Source organism: Scomber japonicus, chromosome 13 (genome assembly GCF_027409825.1).
Source record: "Scomber japonicus isolate fScoJap1 chromosome 13, fScoJap1.pri, whole genome shotgun sequence".
In the NCBI taxonomy this organism is placed as follows: Eukaryota; Metazoa; Chordata; class Actinopteri; order Scombriformes; family Scombridae; genus Scomber; species Scomber japonicus.
The window spans coordinates 8,330,156-8,357,260 of NC_070590.1; the positions used below are offsets into that span (position 1 = coordinate 8,330,156).

Below are 27,105 nucleotides of genomic sequence, written 5' to 3' on the forward strand. Positions count from 1 at the left end.
ATTTGTAAAGACTGATTCAATTTACAGGTTATGTCAAAAAAAAAAAAAAAAAAGGAAGCTGTGACTGTCTGTTGATGTCTTCTCTCCCCCTCTCTGTATAGAGCAGAGTCTGCTGATAACATACCAAGCAAGCCCTTTCCTACAATTACTATAAAGACTGGGTGTGATCTAGAAGTCACCATGGCAACAAAATGCAGCACTGACAAAACACTACATTTGGTGAGGAAGCTCTGAGTGTGTGAAAATAGTGTCAGGTGTGGGACCGCAGGTTGAGGTGTTCACAAGCAAACATCATGTCAATTTAATGCTCAATGACTCATAATTAACAGGCTGTCTACCTGTTGTAACGGTCATAACTTTTAGACATTGCTCAATTCAACACCAGTTAGTTTATATAGTGAAAATATGTATATAGAAACTGAATTTCTTTTCTTTTTCTGTACTTTACTTAGGTGATTTGGCAGCAGCTCAGCAGTTAACCAACTGTACATTATCCCTTTCTCGTATTGCTCTCTAATATCTAAAGCAACATTAAATGAATTCACAAAATCCAGAAAGAAAATTAGGTTTGCTTAGTTGCAAGTTTTAATTATTAAACAGTCTGTGATTTAAATAGATCACCAGCATCAGTTTTTACCTGAACATAAAAAAACAACTAGGGCACCAAAAGAAATCAAGCAGAGTCTGGGAAGTCGCTGCTCCTGGCCAAGACAAAGTCCTGCACGTAATCCCCTATAAAACCACAACTTGTCATATTTACATTTCACTTTTTATGCCCATTAACCAACAAGCTTGCCTGACATATTGGTAGGCAGTTTTTGTTATATTTGGACAGAGCTGTTACCTGCTAGGTGCTAGCTGCCCTGTTTCTAGTCTTTTTGCTAAGCTAAGCTAACCTAAGCTAACTGGCTGCTAGCTCTAGCTTCATGTACAGTGTACAGACATGAGAATAGCATCGATCTTCTTGTCTATTTCTCAGCAAGAAATAAAAAATGTCAAAGCAAAAAAGTTACTTAAGATGAATTACCCAGTTTTACACATTCATGCCATTACAGCTTCTCTTCAGCTTTCACACGTGTAGGTAACATGATGGCAAACATTTATTCAACCACTCATGCTGGCACTGAAACCAACACCAACTATTTCTCTTTTTCTAGCATTGTTCAAAAACTCTGAATTGCCTTCTATATCACTGAAAAATGCATAATCTATAATTGTGCAAATATTGTTTATTTCCAAAGTTTAATTGCTGGGTGTGATACCACAGAAACTTTCCTCGATCAGCAGACTGAAGTGTCTTTGCTCATAAATCGTTCTGCACAGTGAAGCTCAAACATCCAAGTGGCGAAAAGCAACAAGCTAAACACATTTTGGAGTGGAAGAGGCATTCCTACTCAAAAATCAGATCTCATCTCTGAATAGCAATTCACGGTATGTTGCACAAACCGCCAAACTTTAAAACGATACCATCATGTGACCGAGGAAATCAACCCCACACATCCATGTACTGTACAAACACACTCCGCCATGATGACATAACTCTCTTGCACCACCAGCATCAACCTCAGAAATGTGAGTGTTTATTAGCAGCAGACTGTGGAGCGATGTACAGATGTGATAAGATAAACATGTAAATATGTGCTTATTATTAGCTTCATGAATCTGCTTTCAAACAAGTCAGTGAGCTCAACAGTATGTGTACATAAGCATCTTTCACAAATATCTTTACAGTCATCTGGTTGCCTGTGAGGACAGACAGGAGCAGTATTATCTTACTCCTAATACTAAAAGATAACAAGACAACACAGATTAACATTTCTAAGGGCCACAAACCACTTTTTTGGTGATTAATGAATTTTTACAGCTACCAACTCATTTTATGATAAGCAGACATACAAATGTTATTTATGCTCTTTTCATTAAATCTAAGTTATTATATTTTAACAGTTGTTTCCACTTTGGCTGATAAACCACTGAATAGATATCCTCCTGGTTAACTGTAAACACATGATGTCCTCTTTATAGTGTCTTTGCTTCGCCACAATGTGCCGCCCTCTTTCACTGCCCTGTGATTTACTCTGAATACTTCACATACTATGCAATGGTGAGAGAAGTCTCTTAGGAAACTGAGCTGAGCAGAGACAAAGAAAACAATTATAAAAAGGATCACGACTCTCAGACCCATAGTCAGTCTTACTGTTGTTGACAAGCATGTGGAGAGGAAGTGTGGAAACGAAAACATGTCAGATTTCCTCCAAACATGTCCGTCGACAACCATCCCGCATAATCTGAACTTGAACTTGAACCCACTCAAGAGAAGTCTAACAACTTTCACTCAGCTCATCTAGCTCTCTCACCAGAGTATTTTTCTGAGAGCAGTATGGCTTTGACCTTTGACTTCCACAACATGTATTATTTACACAATGTCAGACATCCAGAGGTTTGCTTTTTCACTGCCGTCCCAAAAAGAAGAAGCATCCACTAAACGTTGTGTGAAATGTAAAATATGCCTGGTGCCAGAGATCAACATTATGCTACCGCAACAAACTTATAAACACTGCGGTCACTGAACCATAACCACCATCTGAACATGAAGACCACCAGGCTGCAACTCAAGATTATTTTTGTTTTTGAATGAACCCAAAGATATTCACTTTTCTATCACACAAGACACATGAAAGCAGTATTTATTTTGTTAAAGCATCCAAAAGCAGGATTTAAACCTGGTAATCTGTAGTGTAAAGAGCAGCCAGGATCCCACAGCCCGGATCTACAGCATGTGTGTCTATCAAAACACAGATGTTGTTTCATTGGTGGTGGTGTATTAACGTTATGTTTTTAGAGCCCAACAAAAATCTGTACTGTAAGCTTTATTTCCTTTGCATCAACTCCATCTATCCATTTTATTTCACCAGAAATGAACAATTAAACCCCTCTCGGTTAGGTGATTAATGTCCTAACACACACAGTCATAGCTGCAGCCTGTGCAGACCTGTAGATGTCAGTTTACAGCTGCAGGCAGAGCTACGGACAGATCTGTACGGGATATGGAGAATGACTGACTGTGACAGCGTGTCATGGTTCATCTTGTTCAGAGTACAGTAAGACAGTTCACAGCCCGCCACGCCTCATGTAAGAATATCAAATCTGTGGGTGGTACGTTTTTTTGCTGTGGTCAGCATTTTTAAAACCTGTCCTCCGACTTTTCACATCTTTGATCTGTCACATCCATCTCAGAGTTCAGTAGCTGAGAACAACTGATAAGGCAGATCAGTAACAGTCTGCTTTTTTATGTTTTTCTTATGATAATCTGTTTTTTTTTCTTCTTTTTCTCTGTCAGCTACAAAAACACTGACTTTCAGTTTGAGTAGACAGTTTGTCAGAGCTGGTTTTAGCTTTGTTAGTTTACCACACCTTCCATTCTCACAATCATCACTCTGATCGTTAGTAAATCATACAGTGTTGTTTTTGGCGTCTGAAAAATGTTGGCTTTTGACAACCCTGACATGGTTACTTGATTCAAACTTCGACAAAACAAACAAAAAAACCCCCAAAGGTATTCTTGCATTGTTGCGATGATCTTTAAAGGCTAAATGACACAAAGGGAAAAAAACAAAAATGAGAAGGAACGTATCACGAGAACACTAACAACATCATTTTGGATTAGTGCTCAGATCATTTCTAAAAAGGATTTACATGACTGAATCTCAAAAGATGCAAATAAATGATTGTGATGGACCTCTGACACCTTTCATGATGTACAGGTGTCCAGTTATCATTTGTATGATTTTAAAAATAACAAAAACATCTGACAGAATATACAGTGATGAGGAAACCGTGTAATTCTGTGGCTAATGCAGAGTGTGTTGCATAACCTGAATTCCACTGATTTCTACTGCTGTATATCTAAAAGCTGAAATGATCTCATGAGAATTCATTTTGTTTATAATTCATATTCTGACAACTTTTACTATTCTTTTTCCAATTGAACCCTGTTTAATATGACAACTTTATACAAAGAAGTTGAGCAGACGCATTGGATATGAGTAAGTAGTATTTAGATTTTGTGTGTGTGTATGTGTGTGTGTGTTTTTCCATAGCCTGTCCTCACTTTGCAGAGCAACAACCAGTTATTCTCCCCCTCAGGCCGAGCAGAGGTCAAAAAGCAAAGCCTCCCTTACACTTAACAGTACTTCAACCTTCAGTGCACGCTCACACATGCTCACACGAACACATGTTTTAGCAATTCAAGCCCACCTGCTCCACCGATGGGTCCGTTTTTTATTATGGTCCCATTTTATGAGACAAGGAACTGTTAAATTCTAGTCAAGAGGCTAGCATTTATGAGGATAGAAAGCATGACAAACTGAACTAAAGCAACATGGGCCCTCAAAATAGCTGAAATAAAGAAAGAAAATAAATACATGACAAACATTATGGAGAAAATCAAAGAAAATTAGGACCTGGCTACTATGAGGAAATGCAGCTCATTCATGCCTGTAGGAAAACATGAAGTTGGTGTGGCTGACAGGCGTCTCCCTAACAACCAGTTTTAGCTGACCAAACCATAAAATCATCAAAGATAACTTCTGCCTTGCCGAAAATAGCTGACGAGCTCGACACCCCAAATGACTTACAGTCACACCTGAAAACAAGACTGAACACATGCCATGAGAAGCTGGAGGGAAGGCAGATGATTGGCTGTGTTGACTCCTGCCCACATTTTGCAGATGATGCAGGCGGAAAGACTAGAAACCTCGGTGGTAATTACAAGTCTTCACTCCTCATACTTTGTAAATGTTTGAAACTCAAAAAAAAGAAGAAGAAGAAATATAACTGCTGCTTTATGACTCCACTGACACTGAAAAGTGGCTCGCTGTATAGCAATCAAATATGCAAAACTGAGAGAAAGTGCAAACATTGTGAGTTCTTTTACTGCTATGCAAAATCCATCCAGGCCAGTCTGACCAGCTGCCCTTTATGGAACATCCTTTCCTCTGGTCAGACATATTGGCTTCTGAAAATTAGGAGTGACGGGTTCAAATGTTCAATTATTTCATATTTAAGAAATGTATGTTATCCAAATATAATAATAGCATGGTATAGCTATAGCATAAAATGCCTCCTTGTACATACTGGTAGTAGTTTGCAGAGTTTCACAGAGTTTATTGTTGAGACATTTTTAATACCTCATATTGTCCCTGTTTTATTGGATTTTGATGCAATAACAACTTCTCGTTGTAAGACAATGAAGAGATAAACTGAACTATTCAACCAATCAAGAGTTAAAAAGCTCTCATAATTAAAAAAAGAAGTGTTTTCTTAAAGGTTCTTCTTTTCTTTGTTTTATGACTGTTACTTACTTGAATCACTTTGTCACCTTGAGCTCTGGGAAACACAACAAAACCCAGTCACAGCCCCAAAGTGACAATTATACTGACAAGTTAATAGGAGAAGATTAAATTGGGAAAACATCTACTGTAACACCGATGCAATTTCAAAACTGTTTCTCACCAAACACTGATGCTTTTGATGATGGGCTTAAGAATAACACTTGTAATGATTACTGACTATATAGCTAGCATCATTTCAGGTTATGCCAAGACAAACGGCATCAAAGCATCGCCATAGCCGTCATAAATCAGAGAACCTCCTATTTTGACAACAACTATGTGCATGAAGGTGCAGGTTCAAGTTAAAGGAATGTACCCGCCCAAAGCTAACGCCTCTGGGAAGCACCCAACCACACCCCAATTAGATACCCACCCTGAATTGTTAGTCAGTGTTACAACAGTTTAAAGTCCTGTGATCGTGAACAAAGTGCTGTTGTAACAATGTGTGGAAGCAGGGCGTAGCCACACACATGGAGAGCAAACCACACATGAGCTGAAGAGGCTTTTTTTATGTTTTGTTTCAAAAAAAAAAAAAAAAAAGAAGAAGATGCTTGTTATGCTACTGTTGTTTCACACAGTGCCATGTTCCCATGTTGAAGCTTCAAGCTGATGGGTGTGTCAGCACACAACCAACAGATGGACTCCATACACATTTTTTTCTTTTCCAACACTCCTCCAAGCATCAATTAAACATCAAAAATGTGAAGTACGCTCAATGAAGAGAGGTAAAGACAGTCCCAGTAGGTATAAAGTTATTGATTTAAAGGTTTGAACTGCTGTAAAAATATTAAATTTACTAAAAGCAAAAAAGTGAGGGACTTTAGATGTGACTTGAGATGCCACTGCAATGGAGTTTCCACTAGTCATCAGCTTTTTAAGATTACGTTTTTCTTTTTTTATGCTTAAATCTCAACTTCATTTGCATCTATTTCCCACGTTGTTTCTTTTTATTTAACAGTAAAAAGTAAAGTAGGTGAGAAAATAGTGAACTAAACTAAGGTTTATACTAAGAGAAGGACACATACTTGTGTGGTTGCCAGACTGAGGTTTTTTCACCAATAAGAGTGCTTTCATGTTGAAGCGAATTAGTGAGTATGAGAGCATGTGTGTGTGTGTGTGTGTGTGTGTGTGTGTGTGTGTGTGTTCTTGCCTCCTCCTCAGCACTTGGTTCAGGGCTCTTTATAGGACTGGATGACTGGCTGAACACTGAGGACTGCCCGCTGATACTCTGAAATATCAAACAAATAAGACAAAAGAAGAGAAGAATGTCAGACATGAGCAGAAAGTAGTGAACCTGAGTCCTCAAAGCACCACACACTGACGCACACACACACACAACCACACACACACAGTCTATGTCATCGCATCTATCCTTTAGTTAGAGAAATATTTTAAAACTATGTTAAACATTCTCATTAAAAAAACAATATTGAGCGTACCTTTACTCAGCCTTGATCCAGGAACAACTAATGCTACTAGTCTTTATAATCTAAGCACTTGATGAAGACAAATTATTAAAAAATAAAGCTGATGTCATCGTCATTCCTCCTTATTTACTGGAAATGAGCAGCCACATTAAAAAAAGATGCAAAAAATGATTTCTTCTCTGATTCAGCTGGGTGGAAGCACCACAAACACAGACTCATTTTATAAGTGCATTAGTGCATGCAAGATAAGAGTGATAATGATCTTAAGTCATTCATGACACAACATTGTCAAGTATGGACTCAAACTGACAAACGAGTCATACAGACCCAAGTCTGAATTGTGACCATAATTAGAGACTTGACTTCTGTGAGACTTCAAGTATCAAGTTGTGACCTGATTAAATAACCCTAACCCAATACAACAACAACAACTAAACATGATAATGACAGGGACATCTTAAAGGAGGACTGGAATCTTGACTTCAAATATGCTTATGAAGATTTACGACTTAATTTAGACTTGTATTCAAGAGCTTGGGTTTGTCTCGAATGACTTGAGATTTAACTTGGACAAGTCTTCAATGGCTTGAGACTTGACATGGACTTGTCCCAAAAGACCTAATGGCTTTGGTTGCTGCAGACTCTACCTTATATCACATAGCATACCTAGGGCTGGGCAATATATCGATATTATATCGATATCGTGATATGAGACTAGATATCGTCTTAGATTTAGGATATCGTAATATCGTGATATGTCATTGTGTTGTCTTTTCCTGCTTATAAATGCTGCATCACTGTAAAAATGTGTAATTTTCTGAACTTACCAGACTGTTCTAGCTGTTTGGTTATTTATTTTTTACCAACTTTGTCATTATAACAACATTACTAATGATTATTTATCAAAGTGTAAATATTTTGTGAAAGCATCAAGAGTCGTCTCTACATTATCGTTGCAATATCGATATCGAGGTATTTGGTCAAATATATCGTGATACTTGATTTTGTCCATATCGCCCAGCCCTAAGCATACCTTTAACACCTTAAACAATGTTACTATTTTGGCTACAAACTTCATTGTCCACCATTTTTAATTGATTTTTAAAAAGGAAGCTAGCATGTAGCCTTATGTTTTGTACAATTTAGCACAGTACCAATTCCTGGAACTATTAAAGAGTTGTTGTTACTTGTCCCCCTGCCATGATGTCATTCTGGAGGCATTAACAAGAGTGAAAATTGAACCTGAGCCAGTAACAGTTGAGATAAATTCAGATAAGGTAACTTGTCATTTTGCAAGTAAAACGTCCCCAGAATTTGCCTCCAAATCCAACACTATGGTTCACAATGTAAAATACGGATAGAAACCTTCTTTTCAATTATGCATATAGTCAAAAGTAGTTTCAGAAAGTTCCCACAGTCCAAGGTGACGTCCTACAATTGCATGTTTTTATGTGACCACAAATCATTGTTCTTAAATTTACAATTATAGCAAAACAGCTAATATTATTAGCATTTCAAAACAAAACCAACAACTCAAAACAGATGTTTAAATGGGATATGGATGTGCAGACCTTGATAACAGGTTTGAATGGTACACCTGACTTGTACTTTAATTTAGCAGAAGTGATCCAGACGAGCCAGGTAAAAGAATGTGTTTGTTTTCAAATTTAAGGGTGTGTCGCCTCAGCAGAGTCAGAGTGGGTGTGGCACGCACATTGAGCTTTGAGTGCAGCTTCTCAAATAGTGGAATGAACTTGAATAAGTTAATTATCAGGACAATAAAAAGCCAAAAGGAAGGTCCAGAGGAAGTCCTGACAACATTCTGCTTCATGAACTGCATTTAATAAAGTTAAGAGTTGAGGAAAGAGGTAGAAATAATATAAATTTGAATCAAAACAAACTAAAGGAAGCAGAAGGGGAAGATGTGGGAGAGCAGATATCATTCAAAAAGGCTTTGTGTAAACCTTCCCAAGGAGGAAAGGGCACGGTATTCAGGAAGTGCAGTAGTAAGAGTCTGCTGCTAAGATATGAGCAGATGTAGTAAACTGGTATTTCATAAAAGTGATCAATAAAGAAGACAGACTGGATTAACAGAGCTGTTGGCAAACATGTTAATAGGTAACAAACTCTGAGGCCTGCAGCACAGTTTGTATTGATTAGCAGAATTGTGCAGTTACAGAACCACCATTACACTGACAGTGACTTGTAATACTGGAAATATTGGTCAATTAATCAGTTGATCAGTTGGAAAAGGGCGAGATTGATAAACCTACAGTGGATGTGAGCAGATCATGATACCCAAGACTACTTTTAGGGCAGTACAGTATATTAACTTTTTCCTTTATGTAGTAAAAAGCTCTGTTCGTTAGTGTAGCAGTTTTTGTGAAAAGTCTTCCATCAGCTCAGATTCACCTATTTATTTCAGGTCATACACTGTGAAAATTCAAACCACAGTGTCAGAAATAATAAGTTCATGTCATATGAGCAACTTGCTTACACTGATAATATTCTTCTGGTGGCTGCAAAGTGCCTCATACTGTTTACACCCTGCACTAACTGAAAGTTGCTGTGATTGACAAACTAATGAGGTACATGTATGACCTTTAACTGATCCATGCATGCATTCAAAATGAAAGCTACAGATGGAAATAGTGATGGATGGTGATATTTCACAAGAGCCAAAAAAAGAATCCCAGGAACACAATCAACTCTGAAATCATGTTCATATTTATTTTGTCCTTATCTCTGACAAATACCAGAGAAGAAGCCTGGAGATTAGCACAGAGCTGACGTTTCAGAGACTGGAATCTGATTTGTTTAACCACAAACTCTCACTTAACTCTGTCTTTGATTAGAGTCTAAGGCTGAGATGCTTAGGACTCCCTGTTGATGCGGCTTATGAGTGTCTGAACACCAACTAAGGACTTAAAGTTCAAAAACAACTACATCATAAGCACTCCTTTCATTAAATGAAACGTTCATGAATAACAACAAAACTGTGAAGAATTGTATTACTGTTATATTTATAGTTCGTCCTCACACTTTCATTCACGTTATGTGGCACAAGTCAACTATTAGGCCCCAAAATGACTTAATTACATATGTGCAAGAGTCTGTATTTGCTTATTGTAGAGCTGCAGCTATCAGTCACATCAATTATTCAACTGATTGCCATAATTGATCACTTCTCAAATACGAATTGTGAACTGAATATCTTTGGGTTATAGACAAAATAAAATATTTGAGGTTGTCACCTTCTGATCGCCTTTTTTAACCATTTTTCTGACATGTCATCAACCAACCAACTAACTAATGGATTAATCAATAATCAAAATGAGACACTATTTAGTCAGTGCATGGTGGTAATGAAGGTGGTTTAAAGGTGGTCAATTCCTGGTGTGCACAGTGCCAAGTTAATTTTAATAAACCAACTACAAGTTCACTGGAGTTCAGTGGATTAGAGTGGGTTACAGTGGTAAAGCTTTGGATGCTTAGTGTTAAGCCTTACTCCTGATGCCCCAGATGTTGTATTTCAATATCACTGATTGTCTCCAAAGTTTAGGATTTTAAACTTTTCTATTGACAAAATAATATGAGGTCTGACACTGCAAGTTATAATGTTGATAGGGTATCAGATTCACATCATATTTTGCTATAATGATGATTTGTAACAATTTGAGCAGAAAACAGGTTGATCATGGTGCTCACCTCCACCTGCTGCCGGTAGGCCATGTCGGATTCCTGGCTGCTGACACTCAGGTGTTGTAGATTCTGCAGGTAAACCGGGGACACCATCTGCTGCATCATCGGCTGCTGCATCATCGGCTGCTGCATCAGAACATACTGCTGCTGCATCTGCATCATGGGCTGCTGCTGCAAATGCATTATCTGCTGCTGCTGCTGCATGGGCACCAGGTACCGAACCGTCTCGTAGGATCCGTTCACCGCGTACGGCAGTGGGGACGCCGAGCCGGCCGAGATCACCGTCCTGCTCACCGGCTCCGGAGAGGCGACTTTCACCGTCCGGTAGCTCGTCGTGGTTTTCTGACTCGAGTGGAGAGACATTTTTATGGATTGACGTTGCGGATCAGCTCAGATCCCCTCCACTAAAACCAACAGAGAGAGAGAGAGGGGGGAAGAAAAGGAAAGTTTCTCAAAGACGTGACAGGCCAAAAAACACGCAGGAACTCAGGTTGTTAAAGGTGATTTGAATTGGTGGCGCAGCAGAGAGCTGAACCGCTCCAATTAACTTCCTCCTCTGCCAAACTAGAGAGGAAAGTCCGGTTAGTGAACTTCTTCCAAGGAAAAGAAAACCAAACCAGTGAGGGAGGTGCTCTGTCTGCTTTGTATGCAAATACTGTGCATCAGCAGGTGGGAGGGCTCAGAGAGAAGGCTGGGGCAAACGTCAACCTGAGGGCCTCTGTTGGTGTAGGTCTGACACTGCGGTCAAGTGAGCCTCTGCTTGAATTTTTGATGCGCGTTTTTTCATATTACGGTAAAGTTTAGCAGGACATTATACTGCTGGACTTATTATCTTGCACAAATACTATCAACTACTTTTGCAGTCTTCCATTACTAGTTCATGAAACTTATGATGGTGGATTTAGTACTTCTTAAACTACATGCACACATATTATTAACTATGTTTAAGGTGCACTTTTTTAGGGATCCAGTGTCAAAGTCCCTTCCAGACATAAAAAAAATCACCCTTCGTTGTGTGATTAAAACAAAAAAAAACATTTCTTCTATAAGTAGTCCATGAGCCTAACATTTTTGGACTCAGTACTTCTTAGACTACATGTTCAGATAAGATCAACTGCTTTTAGTGTGTACTTTTTCAGTCATTTAGTGTCAGAAATCTCCCTTTTCATCTAAAGTTGAGGGTGTCATCTTGGGATTTAAGAAACTGTCTAATCAATGAAGTGAGAAATGATCAACAAATCAATTGATAATGGAAGTAATTGTTAGTTGCAGCCCTGCATTAAAGGTTGATGTCGGCAGAGGGGAAGAGAGGAGGGAGAAGCTGAGCACAGCAGACCTGAACTATTTCTGACCTCACTGTTGTACCACAAAATGCTTCTGGGGCTGAATATAATGTTGAGCAGCTCTTTAAACGTGGACACTCAACTGTACAGAACCTGATTCACTTGAGAAGAAAGAATGACTTTAATTTAATAAGGCTTTTAAATACTACTGGTCCTGCTGTCACCGATACATCTATGCTCGTCTTCACACACCAGTTTTCAGTAAATAAGAAGGCCCAGGCCCAAGAAGCATCAGTGCGTGACATCAGGATGACTTGATACAAATTAATGGAAAATGTAATTGAGCATTTTTTGTCTGTTTTTAGACATGATTAAAGGATCAATGTGCTAAATGTGAGATCAGCTCCTTTTCTTATACTTACATGTGGGTCCAGCAAGGGGCGCTGTTCATCACAACTTAAAGGCCTATATTTGTATTTTAGAAGTTTTAGACATACATACATGTTTTTTTAACCTCCTTACCTATAAACCATTTTGCTTTACATTTCCAAATGCATTCTGTGTAGTTTTACATGTTTAGTTATTTTTTTCCTCCACTGGCAGACTCTTGTTTGAGTTGTCTCATCTATCAAAATAAACATGAAGTGTGCTTTAGTTTTTGTCAAACTTACATAATCTCTGTGAAGCAAAGCTTTCCTAATGAAGCTGCAATAATAAATAGTAATATATTTCTTTGACATAATGAAGGCTTAATGTTCTCTGTGATGGATTAGGTGATCCTAACAACTTTAAAGAGTCTGCTAGATGTTCATGTTGTACAGAAATGGATGTGCACCAATGGCTGCCTGGAACAAAAGGAACAATACATCCAAAAAGGTTTAATAGATCACCATGGTTTTCAAAATGTAATTAGAAAAGCATCAGTGTTTTCATTTGAACTCAATTATTGGGTACATTAAATGACTGCAATCAGAAAATAAAAGATACAGTAATTATAGAGGCAGTATTAGTTATCAAGAGTTTAACCATGTTTAATTTCATCTTATGATTGAACAATTACTTGTTTGATTGGTCGATTGGAAAAAATGTAACACTTTACGAATGAGTTTGTTTGTTTACTTTTTCAGTAATGTATAATGGAAAATATTCCAAATATTTGGTGCTTCAAGCTTCTTCAGTTCAATTAAACCAAGACTCTTGACCACTTAAAATTGGGCTCTGTGAAGTTATTGTTAGAAAAAAGAAAAAATCGGACATTTTGGATAATATATTAATTGTTTAACCTCCCAACACTTAATAGTAATTTTACTTTTAATGCTTTTTAGAAATTCAGATGTCATATTATAAATCATGTAAATTAACAGTTGTAGTGCAACATGATTCTGCAATTATCTGCAGTGTCAGTCTGGTTTCAACAGATACAGATGGTCACATGTTTGAAATCTTTAAGGCCGGAGATCTCAGTTTTAGACCAAAGTAAAACTTAAATACAGGCCCCCGCTGAAGATGATCCAGATGGTCCAAATTCCAGACTTGGATCCAGGAGGAGGATAAAGGAGGGGGTTGAGTGGAGGAGATTCGGTGTGTTTGCAGAGGCTGTGTAGAAGGACAGATCAGCAGCAGAGCAGTCCAGATCAGACACTGATGGTACTCTGTCAGATCCAAAGGAACACATGGGGATGATGGTGGACTTGACTGTGTATCTGACTATGGAGCTGCTCTCAGATCAAACACAGCTGCTCTCAGATCAGACACAATCCATAAATCAAGGCCTCAGCCACTGAAGCCATAAGCAAACAGAACCTCCTTTTCTTCCAGTGGACACAGACTCACCACCGGTTTTGATTAATTGAAATCAGAGAGTCAGGGATTTTCTATGTGGAAAACCGTCATTGGGGGACAGACTTTGTTAGTCCTGATGGGTCTAATCAGATGTTGTTCTTCTCTCTCACTGGCAGTGAAGTAAAACAAAGTATGAAGGCAAAGTAGAGTCCAGCATAGACCGTGAGTACAGTTGCTGTCAATATAGAGGACAGAAAAATAATAATAATTGTACTTTTATTTTACAAATTATGTTATCCCTACAGTCAACTCTCCTACTTCTGACACTTCACACAAGTAGGAGCTAAACTAATAAAGTTTAGGAGTCCAGTCTGTATATCATGGATAACATGCATTAAAAAGGCGTTCTGAGTTTTACTGAATCATCTTACTACTGACATTGAGAAGGCATCTGTCAGAGCTCAAACCATGATCTGTAAATACTTCACACACGTACAGACCCGAGTCATCAGTCCTGAGTCTGGACACATGAAGTCTGATTCATCCTTCTCTGAGGGCGTCTTTGTCACACTGAACTCGTTCTGCAAACTGTTCATCCTGAGACTCCTCAACACCCTCACGTACATGATACAGGATGTTTCCTTGTGATCAATGAACAGTCGACAGAAGGTGTAAAGTGAGGTGTCAGGTTTGGTTATAAACATCCATTTGAGGGTGATGTTGTGGTTTTCCTCTGCCTGATAGGAGGTCTGTGTCACTTTCACTACAAATGTTCCTGTTGAGGAGACAGAGAGGCAAAGTAAGGACCAGACAAAATGAGAACTGAGGCAAATCTAGAGAGTTCAAAGATGCTGCTGTTATTTATATTTATGGATATTACAGCAAATTTGTAAACTAACCTGAGACACATGAGGTCGGGCTGATGAGCAGAAGGATCCTGCAGATCATCTTCTCCCTGTGAGGAGACAGTCGAGAGGAGTCTTGAACACATGAGGTCAAAGTTCAGTCATCATATGTGTGGCTGGGACAATCTACGGCATCCCACTTTGTCAGAAACAGTGTGGACTACAACCACAGACACATTAGTCATGTCTATTGTAAATTACAGAAATATATATTTTTTTTCTGAATACATTTAACACTTAAAAATCTTCAGTTTCTCAAGTGCAATGATGTATTTTGTCACAAGATGGTGCCAAAATACTTTCCAAAAATTAAAGTTTTTCACAATAGCTACAAATTCAAGTGAAACTAACAAACATCTACAAACATGCAGGTTACACCCAATATGACACTTCCTACACAAGGAATATTTAATGCAATAAAAAAAAAAATAATTATAAAGTTTCATGTGTCTATGCCAACAATGATGAAATATCCTTTATATGGGTCAACATTGAGACTGAAGGGGGAGTCATACTTTGTACCTACCAACATCTGATTCCCCTCACTTAAGGCTAAAATGTGACACACATCAAATTGTTGGCATATCTGGACCTCTAGTTAGACTACTATGTATAACATCATTTATAATTTATGGCTAATCCAATCCAATCCAATCCACTTTATTTATAAGATATAGCATGGTCTTAACAAACACAAGGTTTTCCAAAGTGCTGCACAACAAGATAAAATACAATAAATATATAACACAATAGAAGCACAATAAAAAGATAAAGAGATAAAGTACACAATAGAAAGATAAAAGCCATAAAATAAAATTAAAATAAACTACAGGGGAAAGATTAATAAACAGTAGGCTAAGTAATAAGACCATAAAAAGGTAGGCCTACTTGTTTATAATAATTATTTTTTTTAAAGCATTATAATTTAAACACTGTTGGATGGATACATTTGTATTAGTTTAATACTTTCTTCTCACCTGGTGACGTCACGCGTCGTCCACTCCCTTACCTGAACCAGGAAGCGGAAGTACAAGACGGAGCGTGTTTGTTTGTTTGGTTTCTGGAAACATCTGACAGGAGAAAACGGAATAAGAAGAGGCCACAATTGGACTACAAAAGGATTCAAGATATATGTTTGCAGTGGTGCTGTTGAGCAGCAGGTGGGAATTAAGTTACTAGCTCTGGCTGAGTTTTGGAAGACAGTCATAGGGGCAATTATTTCAGCGTTTAGCACACCTACCTTGACAATACACACTGATTGATTGACACGCATACAGACAAATCAGTGTTGGAGTCAGACGCTTGGTTGTTATTCACCTTTTCATTTGCTTGAGGTAATGAGTGGGACAGAACATGATAAACGACTATGTAGCCTAAGCGCCGAAAACATGTAATAATATGATTATTATTTTAATTCTGGTGAAAATTTGAAACTGAATGTTGGGCTTGCCGGGTTCAGGACACCCAGCTTAAAACCGGGAGAACCGGGATGTCTGGTCACTGGTGTCTATTTCCCTAAAATGTTATAAGCAAAAAAAAAAAAAAAAAGGGACTGGTTCGTGACACCCACAGTACTGAAGTAATTACTAGGTTTTTTACTAGGTTATTTAATTATTAGCCTATTTGTATCGTTATATACTCACAGTTTATTGAATGTGCCACAATTTAAGCACTCACTAATGAGAATATCAATGAATTCGTATAATTAGTAAATTTGCAATGGACAACAACAATACTGCACGAGGCTTGAAAAGTCAAAGGAACAAAATAAGTTTGTATTATTTTGACTAAAAATCAAATTAACACAATTTAAACCCACGTGCATGTAACTAATACGATGTAGACATAACCTACATGTAACAATAAATTACTTCAATGTAAACTACAGTATAGCCTACATATGATGGGTATGGGTGGGGTTCTTGTAAAAACAAGAAATTAATAGAATGGTCAGATAAATATAGAAAATTGAGTTTAAAATGAGTAAAATGTAATCCTCAAAGTTTCAGATACAAAATGTGGTTTGAATTTCACAGCTAAAACTCACATATTGAGTTAATAATTAACCAGCGAAAGTCCTGCAGGATGTTCTTCTGTGAGGGTTAATGTGTTTACATTAAAATAGTGAAATGGGGACAGCATTACAGAGTATGCAAACATTAAAAATCTCTACAGCCCTGTGTTGTTTTCTGAACTGTAAGCCTAGTCTCTTCCTGTTCTGCAGGTTTGTCTTGTCTGGCTGTGAGCTGAAGCTGTAACTCCTTTCATCATGTTCTCACCCGGGAAACACCATCTGTCACACCTGCTTCTCACAGTCCTGCTGCTCGGTGGTCAGACAGCAGATGGAGCTCAGAACGGGTCGGAGGTGGAGACGGCTAGTGTCCACTCCAGCAGGGCCATCGTGGCAAAGGAGGGATCCAGCATCCTGATCGAATGTAACGTGACCGGGGGCCACGATAGCATCATGTGGTTAAACCCTAAAGGACTTAAGCTGGGTGATGACGCAGGTAAGAGGAGAAAATTGATGGAGTGTGGAGAAATAGTCATTGAAATTAGTTCTTTTTGTGGTTTTATAGGTCAACCTTAAGGTCACCCAATGTATTTAAGACATAAATCCATACAAATGAAGTAACAGCAAGTTTAATTTTTTAAGCAAAACTGACCCTGGGTGTCATTATCAGATGCTATTCTTTTGCATGTCAACAACAGAAGTCTTAACACCCACTGTGTGAATGTGATGATTTTCAAGTAAATAAAAGGTCTAAATTAAACTGGGAAGACGATGCATGTGCGTAATTTCAAGTAACATATGTATAAGTACTACATTTTAAACATTTTAAAATTACATTTTACACCAAAGAGCACAGCAAAAACACCATTGTGTCAATTGTAATAATTGCAATTAAAATTCAGAAATGACCCAAATAGTAATAGTTTACTCTAGACAACAGATGACAAATCAGAACATTAATTAAACACCCTCAATATGAAAACATTTGATACTTAAATTAAATTTAAATGGCATTTTGGCATTGAATCCAGTTTTTAGGCATGCTAGTAAAATACTGAATTAGTCAATAATTTTTATTGGTTCCCTAAATCCCTAAATATATTCCCAACACTTCCCTGTGTTATTTTTATGAACCATTACCCTGAGAGTCAAAGGTTGTGTGTCTAAAACATTTTTTTATGCATGTTTCTGTAAAATCTGACACCTAGAATGAAGCTTGTGAGCCCACACACACAATACTATTGTTTGTTGAATCTAACCTGAGGTGTAAAACTACTTTTATTTCATTAGGTAGAGTGTGTTTTGTGTTGTAATTTGTGCAAATGACATTAAGTCAGATTTAAATGAACTAAGTGCTAACTGGGTTTGTTGGCCTGTGTAAGTGTTTTTGATGCTACACAACAGGCTGCTTGATTGATGAGGATTTCCTAATCTGCTCTTAATGAGAAAGCTTCTCCTCATTTAAAACTAAAACTCTCTTTGTCTTGTTGTCTTGTGTCTTTTGACTCCAGATGGGAAGTGGAAGATTCAGGAAACAGGCACCCTGAACATCACTGCAGTCTCCTTTGTGGACCGTGGCCGCTACACATGTGTTGCCTCCAGTGGCGCAAATTACACCGTTATTCTGCGTGTTGCCCACACCGACAGCGGCTTGGGCCTGTACTATGTCATCGTCTGTCTGGTGGCTTTCACCATCACCATGATCCTCAACGTGGCCCGACTCTGCATGGTCAGTAGCCACCTCAAGGAGACAGAGAGGGCCATCAATGAGTTTTTCCGCACTGAGGGTGCAGAGAAGCTACAGAAGGCATTTGAGGTCGCAAAGCGCATTCCCATCATCACATCTGCCAAGACGCAGGAGTTCGCTAAAGTGACGCAGTTCAAGACGCAGGAGTTCGCTAAAGTGACGCAGTTCAAGACGCAGGAGTTCGCCCGTCACATTGAGGAACTGGCACGGAGCGTCCCTCTGCCGCCGCTTATCCTGAACTGCCGTACAGGTATGGATACGGAGAACCCTGGCCCTCACTCTTCAGAGCAAGTAGGGAGACAAGCTATAGGCCCGCCCTGCTCAGATGGAGAGGAGAAGGAGGCGTGTCAGGTGCTGCTGCCGCCAAGTGAAGGACAAAGGAATGATGAAGGTGGCGTTGACATTAAAGTGTCAGTCCACATGGTTTCTGAATGTGCAGGTGTGGACACTGTAGAAGAGAAGGATAATGATGAGGATGAGGAGGCTGCGGTGTGCCTCCCTCTGCTCACAACAAGCCCATGACCAAATGTGTCCTGTGAGAGCAACACATAGCCTGTTTGAGTCTGAATCCCCTCAAAAGTAACACAAGTTTAAGGTGTGTGAACATAAGTGCTGAGGACGATCAGAAAGTCATGAGACATTGTTGGATTGGGTGTCATTTAGATCTTAGCACTTCTGATTATCGAATTCTGGCCCCAAATCTTGTTGTATTTTTTGACTAAGCAAAGAAACCACAACACGTTGAAAGCAGCAGCTTTATTTCAAGGCGATCAAATGACCATTCAAACGACAGAATACATTTAGATTATTTTTGGTTCACAATTTTAGGAAAATATATATTCTATCTTGCTAAGTACAAGTTGGATTCTGGCATATTTTTTCGTCAGTGTGGGCATACTACCATTATCTGATATTAGCTATGTGGGCATAAACATATTGCGTTTTTATACCAAGTCATGTTCTTTTTCCATCCTTTCAAGCAAAACTGCTAAACATGGGTTTGTTCTAGCCTCTCAACTGTAAACATTTTCTACCCTTTTACTATTTTCTCTAACTGTATATCTTGGGGTTTTGCACTGTTGGTTGGACAAAACAAGACATTTGAAGAAGTTCACTGGGTTGGGCATTTTTTTACTAGTTTTTGACATTTCATCAATCTTACAGAGGTCTCTCTTGTGAGGGTCTTGCTCTCATATTATTACCACTACACACTCACACACTGACACACACTTGAACAGTGATACTGAAGGAAATGTAGGTCCAACCTTACTATTAGGGTCCAAAAAGCTTTTGGAGAAAAATCAGAATCAGACATGAAAACTGAGGCAATCAGTGATATTTAAATTTCAATATAGGTCATAGTTGTCGGTCAGTGTGACACGCACAACAAAACCTTTGAGGATAACCTAGCCATCATGCAATATTAAATGTCTTTGTGATTTCAGGACAAATGATACCAGTAAGCTTTTCAGAGCCAAACTGGACCAACTGGGCTCAGAATTCTACTTCCTCTTTAATATCCTCTTGAATGTATTGAATATATTTAGTTTTTTTCGTGTTTTTCTGCAGGTTTCCTTCAACTTTATATTAAGTGTAGCGACAGATGTAAGAGCTCATTTTCCTCCTTCAGAGGACGTCATTTGTTGCTGTTCTCTTTTGTTCACTGTGACAGTCAGTCAGCTTCCGCAGAACAAAATGTTGCAATGAGATATTCTTATTTATGTCATTGTGTCTATTGTTTTCATATCAGTGCTTAATGTCAGTCAGCAGACATACACAGGAAGTGGGGGAAGGCTTTGAAATAATTCTTCAAAAACATGTCACTGTGTCACTTCATAGACTTGATTGCCATGTCTGTGATTGTTTATGTGGGTCTTTGTCAGTCAGGACAGCAGCTAATTACAGGTTAGGCTTTGCCTCAGAGTGACAGTTTCAACAAAAGCAATAAACATATTTTTAAAAATGCATGAGCCATACAAAATGTTAGAGGAACTTTCAAAAAAAGTTGCACAGTAAACACCAAGCTTCTTGCTACTTTCACCTCTCAGAGGCAGCAGTGAGAGAAATACTAATGTGATTATTTTTACACTGGAGTTTGATGTGATGGAAAGTGGTTGAAATTGTGCTCATAAATATTCAGATGTAATCTCATATTTTGTTTGTGCACAGGTCTGGGGAAAAAAATAGGGACTTTAATATATTTTATCATGAAGATGATGCAGCTCTTCTCATAGTGACTAATAGTGACTCAATTGCAGCAAGTCAGTAATTTATTGTGTGTAGAAGTTTACATTTGTATGGTAAGGTGTTGAATCACTTGAAATCAAAAATGAATTTGGAGCTGGTTTCAAGCTCTTAAAGGAAAAAAAAGACAAAAAGTAATTTTTAGAACCTAAAGAACGATTCAGAATCCAAAAATGCAAACTCACAACTTCTATAATAGTGTGTCAGAGGATTTGTACACCACAAATCAGTTGTGAAACACTGTCTGTTTTGGGTAATTGTGTTATTATTTTGTGCTGAACTGAATGCTGTATATCTGCTTTCGCTGTGTGAAATGAGTTCATATTTAAAAGTTTGCAAAGCTCAAGGATAGAAAGCAACTGTGTTTTCTAACTGAAGGAGAAAAAAACTGTAATTGACAATAAATAAATGATACAGCCTGTTTGTCTGGTGGTTATTTCTGGCCTTTCAGTAACTTTGGCAATGAACCACAGGGTGGTGCTGTTGGGCAAAACATCAGTTCTGTAATTTAACTGTAACAACGGTTCATTAACTGCCTGAAACACTCCCGAAGGGTCGTTTTGCACATTAACTGCTGCCGATGAACACTTGATATTATTGTTAAAGGAACAGGAAGAGATTTAACGCTAAGAGCTGAAGTGTCACCACATCACAAGCGCTGCTATAAATCTCAGATTGGTTGATTAAAGTGCTGAATGCAGGTTGAAAACATATAATTACATTTAAAAAGTATTGTTCTCAGTCCATTTCATTTTGTTTGCTGGATGCTGTTATTTTACAGCAACTTGAATGTCTTAGTTACAAATGATGCACTCAGCATAATTTATGAAACACTTGCATTCGTAATACAGTTACTCCAAAGTGTTTTACAGCTTGGAGAGTAAGAAACAAAAGACAGACAGAATATGAAAGAACTGAATAAAAAAAAAGGTGGTAACACCAACATGGTTTAATAACAAAATTTAACAGCACCATCATCAATTTTGAATTCTGATTTCTCCCTTAAGCATCTGTTTGTTTAAACACTTAATTTAAGCTGTGGTTCTCAGTTCAACCTGACATTAATATATTTGGAAACTTTGGGATCACTATCACAATTTGAAATAAAGTTATTTGGGTGTGAGCAAGAGTCTGTGATGCTGGACCAGCAGTAGAATTGATGAGGTTAATTTAACACTGTCCCTAAAGGACCTCTGCACACTGCTTGCATATTTATGTCACTGACTGTCTTCCGAAGCTGAGATATTTTAGAGCTCTACATTTAATTTGCAATGAGCCGTACTGCAGTTTATTACCTTGTCATATTTTGGTTCTTTTTCTTCTGCATCTGTAACCAAAAGCTATTAAATATTTTAACATCTTATAAAATAAAAAAAATCCTGTCTATGCCAAAGTCAACAGAGTAAAACTTAATTCATACACCAAGGCTGTTTCAAAGCAATGCAGCAACCAATGTTTGTCAAGATGTTTTACTTAAAATCACAAATGTCAGCACTGGTGGAAAAGTCAGGTTACCATTGAATGTTTACTTAATTTCATGGTAATCCATCCAATAATTGTTGAGGTATGGACCAAAGGTGCTGCCGACATTCAATAGAGCCATGACGTTAGCTACCAATAGCTTCTGCTGCCATTTATGAGACCATTTCCACCTTTTGTGAGTAAATAATGCACCAAGGCCTCATCGAGCCCATCCTGTGCACCGTCTTGTACTCAGAGTACTCTCCTAGAGGTTAATCTCCTGGAATACAGCAACCGAAGTGTTACAGCCTGCTCCATACCTGTGAGATATCAGGTTGGAGAGCAGCCCAAATAACAATAACCTTGGGCCTCTGTGTTAAATAACTTGAAAAATCCATCCTTCTTCCCTGTCCTGTCCTCTCTGGAAGTGAGCTTATCTAAATAGAATTGATTGGCTCGAGCGATCATTTATCATGCTGAGTCAAAGCAGACGTTTAAGGAGAGAGGGAAGGAAGATTTTAAGGATAGGATATTTTCAACGGGCCCTCGGTGTCATCGGGGTAAACTAAACAAATTGATTGGGCGAAAAAGGATAGACACTGTATGTGTGTGTGTGTGTGTATGTGTGAGGGAAAGGACTGATTAACTGAAGGGACACATTTATAACAACTTATTTTTATGTTGTGTGTTTACATGCAAGACAGAGCCTTCCTCAGTCTGGAGTGTGTATGTGTCTGATTATGCATACTCACGTAAATGAATGAAGACGGTGCATGCAGTAAATTCAGGCCTCTTGAATTTAAATCGCTCATAAAACCGGGTCAGAAGAAAACTGTCGTTAATTCCATTTTATTTCCAATCAGCCTGAAGGAACAAGATGGAAAAAAGAGCCAAGGACAGAAGATGATGAATTAGATGACTCGATGAAAGAAGTGCTCGTCATATCTGTTCATTAGACGAGAGGATTTGTGTGCTGATGCAGCAGCCGTGATTAGCTCTGTTGTTCCAGCTGCGTGTGTGTTTACTTTCGTGATTCATTGGCATGATCCCAAACACGATGTTGTCCTCTATGCTTTGAGCTGGACTGTCTTGTCTTGTACACTGAAGGACAAGCAAACACTGCAAACTTTTTTTAAATTCTTTGTGAAGACAACAGATTAATTGCTTAACTATATTACGGCAAGCCAGAGAAAGTTTGTCCTTCCAAATCTTTGTATTAATTTCTCTCTAATCTTTGGGAAAGATATGAATATCTCATCTCTCATTCCAATACCATGGGCATTAATCTGCTGCTTAAAAACCATCCATTCTTTTTGAAAGGCTTTACACAAGTTTTTGGACTCTGGCTGCAGAAATTTGATCTAAGTTGGCTACTAATGTTTTGCGATAAGGCCTGGTAGGTAGCTGGAGCTCCAGTTTATTGGGGTGGTTTGGTCTCATGCTTATCCGACTGGTAGTAGACCATGGGGAAGACCAACAATATGAGGGATTACATATCTCTCCTGGCTTGGGAATGCTTTGGGATCCCCCAGGAAGACTTGGAGGTCATTGTTGGGTAGAAGGATTTCTAGGTTTCCTTATTCAGTCTGATGCAACCACAACCCACTCTTGGGTAAATGGGAGAAAATGGATGGAGGGATGGATTGGATTGAGATCCCAGTGAAGTTCTTCCTTACCGAACTGGGAAAACCATTTCTTAATGGAGCTGACTTCATGCACAGGGTTAATGTCATGTTGAAGCAAGAAAGGACCAAACACAAATTGTTACCAGAAAGAGAATAATGTAATTGTACCTTAAATATTTCCTTCTTCAGAACTCAGGGACCCAAACAATTAAACAAACATCCCACAAAACTGTGTAGTCCAGTGTTTTCCAGATTATGCACCGTAATGACTTTGGTGACCCACTTTGGTGACTTTTTGTCTAGGGCCACCATGTGGATGACATTTGTGGTTGTGGGTCTTATGAACAGCTTAAACTGTGCTGTGTAGTATTTACATTGAGTCAGACCAATCTATTACACAGTTAATATAATTTTCAACCTCATGTCCTTATTTTCACATAACCTCCAACAAAAATGGGCATCTGGGGACCAGTCCAGGTGAGGTCAAGGCCCCGGACTGGAGCCCAACAAATAGCGCATGTGCTGACAAGGGGATAGGGCCATGTCGCTGACCTGGTTCTCCACAGGGCCTTATCACTTTAAACGACCCCGCTGTCAAACACTAACGGGAAATAATGTGCTGCAGCAGCATCACAGCAGCTCGATGGGCTCGCTGGGGACAGTACTGGGGTCATGTCTATCAATGGTTCCCCACATCCTCGGACAGATACATACTGCACAAGAAAGACATCTGGAGGGAAAGTGTGAGAAAGGCGAGCAATGATGTCAGCCAAATGAAGGTCGCAGAGGAAAATATGTAACTTGGAGGAAGTCAGTAGGGCTGATTATGTGTCCATGAAGCCTTGAAGAGAGTTGTAGGTCAGCTGGGATGTGGACCACTGCACCATGAGATTGTTTTTTTAGGTAAGACATTGTCATGATTGTGAACTTTGAAAGCTTCTGTGTATGTCTGAGTAGTTATTTCCTAACATTTTTTTTTCCTCTATGTAAAACATTATTAGTTCAAGGACAGATGTAAAGGGGAATTCAAGATAACATGTCTGTGTCATCAACATGCAGTAGGATTAATTTAATCAAGGCTGTGAAAATAGCCACATGGCATATTGTAAATGTATTAAGTTAGACATGCAAATACACTTAATGAAATCAACCACAAGCATCACTCCTGCAACACCTTATCAGTGAAACCTTGTGCATATGATCAATACAGATTTTATGTTTGTGAAGACTGATTATCACAACTTAACAAGCTGAGCTTTACAATATGCTTAATGTAAGACAAAGTGAAGACAAAATATGTAGAGGAAATACAAATAAGTTGATGAGGCATTTCGAATCTAAAGAATGGCTCACTTCCTTCTCTAACAAATGGTGATAATTACATTTCCTGACAAGCCCTGGAAGTGATTTGTTTTTACCAAAATCAACATGTTTTATTTGATTATCATTAACTAGAGATTGTACTCCACAAATAACACCAAAATAGAAACAGGAAATTGCCCAAACCCAGGGCTCTGAGTTCGCTCTTCCCATTGAAAGCATTTTGAGTCCCTAAAGAAACAAACAAGGTTCATTGGAGCCTATAATTTTTGGCAATATGTGAGTCTTACTCTATTTAAGTGCCTTAAATGAAGGCTATGGGTTGTGTAAAAAATTGCCACTGAGGTCTATTCATTTACATTATAATCATATTACATTATCATTCCTCAAACCCACAATCATAATGAATCATAATGATTTCTGGGATGAATGTCCACTGCTCCAGACTGTAATTTAAAATTCCCAGCTGAGTTACTCTACATGTCATGTGGCTGTTTTCTCACCACAGACTGCTTATTAGCAAACACTGTATAAATGAGCAAACTGCAATACTCTCACAATTTATGTGACTTTGTGCCAAGCAGAACTTTGCTTATGTAATCTAAGACGCAACTGAGATACCAAACAAAAACAAAGACAGATCCCAGAAACTACAATAATGATCTTCTCCTCCACTGCATCACTTTTTCGTCATCTGTTTTTCTATAAATTACTGCAGAGTTGCTAGGATCATTCTGCCCTCATTTGTATAAAGTTAACATTTTTTAACTTCCAAAGTGGATCTGGAATCCTAGAACAATTTGCAACTTCAGGGTCTTCAGGGTAAGATGATTTGCAGTGCTTCAGTGTCATGATACATCTACAGTACATTTGCATCAGAGAGATACCAGTCTTAATTTGCACAACTGATTTTAGGAAAAATTTGTAACTTATGTAATGTTGAGAGAAAAAGTCAGAGCTTCATGGAGAACTTTGTTCTTGTTTTGCAATAATTTAAAAAACAAAAACATTTCCCCCCCTCCATATATAGTTAACTTAATTTACATCAATTTGGCAGACAGTTTAATTACTTATTTTCATGCTCAAGGACAAATTGGTCAAAAAACCGAAACTACAATTAATGGCAATTAGATTTTGACTTGTTTTTAATTCACTTTTTTTCCCCTTTAAAGCTGATTTTCCCAGACATTCACAGGTCATTAACTACTACATCACTTCTCTGTCTGTCTCCTAGTGAGCTGCATGAACTGCATGAACCAGCAACCCAGACAAAAAACAAAGTCAATGTTATTTACAAAGTTCATTCCCCTCATTTACTGTGACTTGTCTCTGTTGCACATACTGTGTCCTGGTTCCCTCAAAGACAAACTTCAAGCTGTAATAGATCAGCCAACAAGATTCTGCCCTTGTTGTCATTTCGCTGCTGGTAACGGCTCTGCAGGCTTCACTTGGCAGGACATTTAAATTAGATGATTCGGCCTCGACAGCGACGCACAGCCCGACTTTTGGTCATTGGGTTAAAGATCGTTTCACAGCACAGACCCAGACAGATTTACTGAGTGGCAGACACACTATAAATATGCAATAATGAAACTCATGAAATATTTATTGACCAGTTTCTTCCTCCATCTTTTCTCAGACAGGTGGGATGTGCGCCTCTGTGAAATAAGACTCTGGAACTTACTGGATGACATTACTGTAATAACTGTTACTATTCAAGCAACTATTCAAATAGAGGATTTTAGCTCTCGTTATAATTCAGTCTAAGCCAAGCTGTCAGAAGCAGTCCCAGGCTACAGCATTATTTAAGGGTTTGCCAGCATCCAACATCAGCTCCATACGAGCTGCATGGCAATAACATTCTGTCATATTTAGGTCATGGCGACTGGCAAGTGAATTACACTCTGCTCAGTCTTCAAATACATGACACACTGTAAACAAGTTCACTGTGAGGGAATGTCTATGTTGGCATCTCTGAAATATACAAATATTTGTTTGCATTTACACTGCTGTCACAGGATTTAAGGCGGCTTTAGGGAAGCTACAGTGCAGTAAGTTTTTGGACTGTGGTACATTTTTATTGTTTTATCTTTATTTCTCATTCGAATCGAGTTTAAACAATGACAATGGGATTATAGCGCAGAGCTTTAACTCGAGATTGTAAACAATGTAGCACTTGTAACCCTTTGTCCATTAATCATAGGG

General features: G+C 38.4%; 2 protein-coding genes across 2 annotated transcripts in view; one reads left to right on the forward strand and one right to left on the reverse strand.

Annotated features, from left to right (window-relative positions):
* Nucleotides 1–11,103, reverse strand: part of pof1b (POF1B actin binding protein) — a 29,685-nt gene extending 18,582 nt beyond the window's left edge. The window contains exons 1-2 of the mRNA XM_053332177.1: nucleotides 10,529–11,103; nucleotides 6,544–6,621 (exon numbers count right to left, since the gene is read on the reverse strand). Coding sequence (XP_053188152.1) covers nucleotides 6,544–6,621; nucleotides 10,529–10,885 — 435 coding nt within the window. The 5' untranslated portion in view covers nucleotides 10,886–11,103. The remainder of the gene's footprint in view (nucleotides 1–6,543; nucleotides 6,622–10,528) is intronic.
* Nucleotides 11,104–15,540: 4,437 nt separating this feature from the next.
* LOC128371803 (microfibrillar-associated protein 3-like) lies at nucleotides 15,541–18,772 on the forward strand. The gene is made up of 3 exons (XM_053332178.1): nucleotides 15,541–15,652; nucleotides 16,717–16,999; nucleotides 18,015–18,772. The coding sequence occupies exons 2-3, from the start codon at nucleotides 16,762–16,764 to the stop codon at nucleotides 18,770–18,772; spliced, it is 996 nt and encodes a 331-aa protein (XP_053188153.1). The 5' UTR covers nucleotides 15,541–15,652; nucleotides 16,717–16,761.
* The last annotated feature ends 8,333 nt before the right edge of the window (nucleotides 18,773–27,105 follow it).

What these genes read in the sequence shown, in the direction of transcription:
- LOC128371803 (XM_053332178.1), top strand. Translation starts at nt 16,762, where the DNA reads ATGTTCTCACCCGGGAAACACCATCTGTCACACCTGCTTCTCACAGTC. An exon ending in TAAGCTGGGTGATGACGCAG is followed by an intron (nt 17,000 to 18,014) that starts GTAAGAGGAGAA and finishes TTTTGACTCCAG; the next exon opens with ATGGGAAGTGGAAGATTCAG.